Below are 6,138 nucleotides of genomic sequence, written 5' to 3'. Positions count from 1 at the left end.
TACACACTGTGGGGATTAGGCAGGGTCAGGAATGAAACCTGGAAATCATTTTTTTTCTGTTTATTTATTTCATGTTGTTTACTGAGACACAGTTCAATGAAATAAACCTTATACAAACAAAGCATCTATCACATTTAGAAGGATCCCATCACCACTTCCCTTTGCTTTGAAATAAAACTAATGCATTTATATAATCTTAAAATGATTTCTACATATAAATAGATATTATCTTCATGAAAAATGCAATCTTCTCACAAAATTCTGTAATTTTTTTTTTTATTTATTTTGTTTTATTTTTTATTTTTTACCCACATCTGGCCATCATGTTCTTTTTCGTATTTTTTTCAGGTCTAAGCATAATTATATAACACTTTGGAGTGAAAATACAAAGCAGCAGGCCGTAACTGGAGGCTAGAATGGCAAAAATCTCCACAGCCACTGTGTACTTCCCTGGTGAGCTGACATATGCTGGAACAAATGCAATCCACACAGCACAGAAGATCAACATGCTGAAAGTAATGAATTTTGCCTCATTGAAATTGTCTGGGAGCTTCCGAGCAAAGAAAGCCAGCAAGAAGCAGACCACTGCTAGCAGGCCGATATAACCCAGCACCAGTACAAACCCCACTACAGATCCTACCGTGCACTGGAGGATCACCTGAGCACCAAGCTCACCTCCTGCACTTTCTGTGGGCAGGGGAGGAGCCAGCAAGAGCCACAGCAAACAAATGACAAACTGAATCAGTGTGCAAAGGAAGATGCCTGCCCTCTGCTGGATAGGCCCAAAGTATTGCATCAGGTTCGATCCAGGCAGAGTGGCCCGAAAAGCCACCAGCACCACCACAGTCTTACTGAGGACGCAGGCGATGCAAATCACAAAGCTTACTCCAAACAGGGTGTGACGTAGCATGCAATTCCACGGCGCAGGCCGGCCAATGAAAACTAATGCACACAGGAAACAGAGTGTGAGTGATACCAACAGCAGGAAGCTCAGCTCTGAGTTGTTGGCTCGCACGAGGGGTGAGTCACGGTGATGAAAAAAGGCAGCTAGAACAGTTGTAGTCAGTGTTGCCCCAGTGACAGATAAAACTGTAAGCACAATTCCCATAGTATCTTGCAAGGACAGAAACTCCACAACCTTTGGGATGCACCTTGTCCTCTCAATGTTTGACCAGAACCGCTCCGGACATTTCATACACTCTGTAGAGTCTAAGGAATATTATGGCACAGATGGAGATGTGACACATGATAATGGTGGGTTTTACGTTTTAAACATTTTTTTTTCATCTAGATCAGTGAGCACCTTCCAGAAAAATGTGAAAACATTTTGACTTTGCTTTCTTTGCTTATAAACCTATAAAGTATTAATTATGACTTGTATATGTGTAAGTGTTGTCAGTTATTAATAATAATATTATTAATATTAATTATAAATTTAAATGAAATCTAGTAAACTGTATGTGTAATGTGTTTGGTGACTTGCACCATGTAAAAGGTTGAAATGGTTGAAAATGATCATGCAATCATGTCTTATTTACTAACAAAATTTATCAAGGGTTTTTAATACCTGTCACATTACTGATTTCCCCTACTGCACAAGGGAGGCAGTCGAAACAACAGACTGGTTTTCCTTTCTTTACAGCCTTCCTGGTGCCTGCGGGACAGCTTGCACTGCACACAGACACAGGCACCTGAATTATAGAGGAAGAAAACTCCATCAACCTCACAGCAACCCTCTAACAACACAATATCTGTCAGTACAACAAGTACCTAAAGGAGAACAGAAAGAATGAAATTGCTTTATTACACACATGATGGATGTGGTGAGTCGTTTCTCTTTTTCTATCAAAGACACATGCACACTCATACACAATCATAGACTTGTCCCTGTGGCATATCTCTCCCCTGTCAGCAGGAGTCTGCCTATTAAAAGATTTTATCTGTGACCCATACTGAGACATTACAACCTACACCCACATGTTTATGCATCCACATTTTAGTGCATGTGTACTGAAATTTTGATTACAAAACAAGGTCAATGCATGTGATAAATATATACTCACAAACTTACACTTTCAGTCAGAGTACATAATCTAAGAGTGAGTCCAAAGCAAGTAACACCACACATAGACTGTTTTCATATGGGAGGAAATTTATGCTATTGAAATTGTTCTTTTATTGCTCGCCTTCTGATTTCACCCCCTCTATCTCTACATGGAAAGAGAGCCCTGTTGGCACCTCAGAGAACACAACAATAATAATAATAATAATAATAAACAATAACAGAGCAACATTGTGTCTATATAAATATTTTACATATTTTACACTTATTTTGAGAAATGTTACAATTAAAAAAATTATGATTGTGTGATTGAGCACCTTGATCTCTGATTGTATTTGCATTTATGTAGCAAGATATTTTCTATAAAATATAAAATGAAAAATAAACAAATAAATAAATAAGACTGAACTTTAACCTGGTCAGTCCAGCCCCCACCCCAAACCACTCGTTCAAGGTTTATGTTCAGCTCCTGGCCTGGTCCTTTGGCTGCATCAAACTGTCCCACCTGGACAAAATTCACTGCTCTGCTTTCATCTACATGCCAGTTCATAATGTCATAAGAGGCAGATGGCTCTCCGTTATCTTCAAAATAGACCAGCTCACCCACTGGTGTTGTGAAGTTTACTGCATATAAGTAGTGCAGTAGCTGTTCAAAACAAAGACTGTTAATTTTGCAGATATATGCCTATTTATGACTTCCAGCAAAAGTTGGTTTAATGAACACAAATAAATAAATAAAAACAAATAAATAAATAAAACAAATAAATGGATATACATTTTTTAATTAATGTTCTAAGATCTCGCATCTGTACCTCTCTGGGCTTTATTCGGGTCACATCAGGACATTTTCCATTTTCAAATGGCCCTCTACCAGGCTGACAGGCCATCATGTTCTGAATAGCATTGGCAATAGCATATACAGCCTTATACACATTGTAAGTGACTCTCAGCTGTGAGACATCTGTGTAGATGCGCCCATGCTTCACCACATCCTCTGAGCCTGTGCACTTTGGTCTTTTAAATGAAGGCTGCCAGTCCTGTGCCAGCGAGCACCCAAAAATTTCTTCCCATACATCTTTTACGAATGGTTCATTTGGCTGCATCTCAGGGCTCAGCTGGGCAAGAAAAGCCAAAAGACCCTGAATATCAGCCCTGCGCAGGGCAAAGCCGATGGTTCCATCTAGGAGAGGAATGCTCGCTGGGTCAGAGTACTGAGTGGAAGTGCTCCAAGCCTCTGTGGCTATCCACTGCCTGTTGGTCACATTCTGCATAACAATTTCTTTGAATATGACTTCTAAGTCTGGGCCGATGGCAAAGGTTACCACCACACGAGCTGTAGAGGTCTGAATTCTCTGCACAATCCGCCTGATTCTGCTCTGTGAATGTGACTTTGGAATGACTTCAAGGTAGTCCACACAGACCCCTGAAACCTCCAGCTCTTTTAAGAGCAGCTGCACGCCGCTTTTGCCATATTCATCATCTCCTGCAACCACACCCACCCAGGTCCAGTCCAGTAGGCGCAGCAGGTGGGCTATGGCCATGGCCTGGAAGGCATCACTGGGTACAGTACGCAAGAATGTGTGAAATCTGCGACTGTCACTGAGACAGGCACAAGAGGCGAAGTAACTCACCTGAAAAGACAAACCCCAGAGACAAGAGTTGCATAAGGGGTAATTGTGTTAAAAAAGGATGCATTTCACTGAAATGGGAAATTCTTGAATTTCTAATGTTATTTGTTGCTCTGAATATAAAAACGTACAATACAGAGGTACAAATATAAGCTGTCAAAAACAGATTACTGTATAACATTATACCATGGGGATATCAAACACTCCCAGCGTGTCAGCCACCACTATTGAGGCAGAGGAACGGGCGTCTCCGATAATGACAGGCACCACTGGGGCCCCGTTGCACTCTGTTCCCAACACTGTCTCCTCCTGCCCCGTTACCAAAGCTAAAGCAGCACTGAGGGTCGTGCCCTCAGCCAGGCAGGTGTCGGCTACCAGATACCCCAGGGTAACATTTGGAAGCAGGACAGGGTCACGATTAATCTCCTCCACAGTGAAGATCATAGCTTTGAGCCAGCGGTATGAACGAAGGTCAACACTGAAAGAGAATGTACAATGTTGCATTAATTTCAGAAGGAATTAGATCCTTGATGAACTTCAGAAATAACCCACTGATAAAGATAGATTTTATCTCAAATTGAGAAAAATAAATAAATAAATGTGAGCACTTTAATGTGAGGCGGAACTGGATTACTGATGCACATGGCGGGAATATAGACAGTTTCTCAATATGATAAACCTTAACATATTAGAATATACTATGTAAACATGTTTTGTCTGGTAACCTAAAAATCATGATCTATGTGGAAACATCTAAAGGTCAGAAACAAATACAGTAGCTCTTTAAGGTAACAACTTCACAGTTCAACATATGTTTTAGAGTATAGTTTATATTGAAATATAATAAACTTGAGAAAGCAATATATACATACAGGTCACTACATTTTTAAAGATGATTTCAGATGAAAGATTGCACTCACAAAGAGAAACAAGCTGTAGAACAATTTTGTAGCTGATCTTAAAAATGTAAGTATAACATTATACCGACAATAGAAATTTACATGACTTTTTAAAATTGTATTAATATCCATAACTTGGTCTGGACATCACAATTTTACATTTCCCAGATATTTCCAGGTATATATAACCATGGCATTTCAATTGTCTAAACAGTCACTGTACAGCCATGCCTTTTTGTACATTTTAAAAACTCACTCTATATGCTCACCCCTGGCAGCGATCTCCATGCTGCATTTGAGTGAAAGCATGTTCAGGCTCTGGTGCTTCAGTGTGTACAGGAAACAGACCGCCAATTATCACATCTCCCTCTTTATACAGGCTCTCTGAGACAGATCTGGCCCGTAGACCACAGGACAGACCTGCACTCAACACCCTGACTGTCTCAGCAATGAATCCCACCACCCACAACCACATAATCAAACCCATCACTTTATAGTGACAGAGAGACAGAGAGACTGAGGAAAGAGTCAGGAAGTGCAGGCTCAAACTTTTCCAGCAAAGAGCGAAGGGTTAGATGATAACCTCCCTTATGTAGCCTTTAATTTGCCTGGGGCAAAAGAACATGCAACATGAAAACAGGTGAGTGGGGAGATAATTGCAGAAAGCCCTTGTGGAGAGTAAAAAAAAAAAAAACATGGATACAAAGAAATGTATTACAATACATCTACATATAATACACTATGTCAGACCAACAATATTCCCCCTAATCTTGTCCAACTAGCCTATTAAAGTTGTCTGAACAAACTATTTCGTTTTGAAAAATGTTGCTGATTTGCGAGTTTAGTATGCATTGCTGCATGAATACATTTTTCGGTTAGCATTATAGGCTTTTTATTTAGCTGTTTTCTGTCTATATTGTGCTGTTTTTACTTTTTTTTGTTTTTTGTCAAAGTTAGTTATTTGTTGTTTTGTGATGTTAATAGCTCTAATTATTATTTAAAGTCATTAGTAGATTGTTACAGTTGCGTTAGTCTACAGTATGTGCATCTACATATATACTGTAAAACTATTATAAGTATTGCCTTTACTTTGGAAGATGTTCTCTTCTTCATAAGCAAAGATAGCAGCAGAGATGAAGACTTCATATAAGTGCCATATAAAAGCATATGCTAGAATAAAATGGTGGCAAATTTAAATTTCTTGTATCAGTAGTTGATAATTGGCTGCACAAGAAATTGGTACTTCCCTTGACAAGAATGTATTGGTTGAACGGGACATTTTGCATTGAGTGAATGAACACATTCAAATGGGCTAAGCAAAGTAGTGTTATAGAGGACAGTTATTAAAGGTGCACTATTAAAGGTGTTTTTTTCCTCATTAAAAAAAGTTTTACTCCTAAAGAAATGAATTGTAATTTTGAAACACATGTATAAAGTCATGAGTACTCACATGAGATAAAGACCCCAGTCATATCAGTAACCTTTTAAAAGATGTTTTATTTGAGGGTCTCCTTGTGGAGGCTGACATGTTAGGATCACATGACCAATC

General features: G+C 39.2%; 1 protein-coding gene across 1 annotated transcript; it reads right to left on the bottom strand.

Moving 5' to 3' along the window:
• Nucleotides 1-304: 304 nt before the first annotated feature.
• On the bottom strand, nucleotides 305-5,366 carry LOC127416998 (extracellular calcium-sensing receptor-like). Its single transcript, XM_051656665.1, has 6 exons — nucleotides 4,859-5,366; nucleotides 3,877-4,168; nucleotides 2,875-3,693; nucleotides 2,478-2,708; nucleotides 1,568-1,691; nucleotides 305-1,209 (listed from the first exon to the last, which is right to left on the bottom strand). The coding sequence occupies exons 1-6, from the start codon at nucleotides 5,074-5,076 to the stop codon at nucleotides 305-307; spliced, it is 2,589 nt and encodes an 862-aa protein (XP_051512625.1). The 5' UTR covers nucleotides 5,077-5,366.
• Between the last annotated feature and the right edge of the window lie 772 nt (nucleotides 5,367-6,138).

Source organism: Myxocyprinus asiaticus, chromosome 26 (genome assembly GCF_019703515.2).
Source record: "Myxocyprinus asiaticus isolate MX2 ecotype Aquarium Trade chromosome 26, UBuf_Myxa_2, whole genome shotgun sequence".
In the NCBI taxonomy this organism is placed as follows: domain Eukaryota; kingdom Metazoa; phylum Chordata; class Actinopteri; order Cypriniformes; family Catostomidae; genus Myxocyprinus; species Myxocyprinus asiaticus.
Note: the sequence above shows the minus strand (reverse complement) of the source record. Positions and strands in the feature narration are given on the sequence as shown.

Excerpts from the sequence above, each read along its gene's own strand:
- LOC127416998 (XM_051656665.1), bottom strand. The coding sequence starts at position 5,076 with ATGGGTTTGATTATGTGGTTGTGGGTGGTGGGATTCATTGCTGAGACA. Across the intron at positions 1,692-2,477 it reads GTGGGGGCTGGACTGACCAG|GTGCCTGTGTCTGTGTGCAG; the intron begins GTTAAAGTTCAG and ends TCTATAATTCAG. Across the intron at positions 1,210-1,567 it reads GGAAATCAGTAATGTGACAG|ACTCTACAGAGTGTATGAAA; the intron begins GTATTAAAAACC and ends AATATTCCTTAG.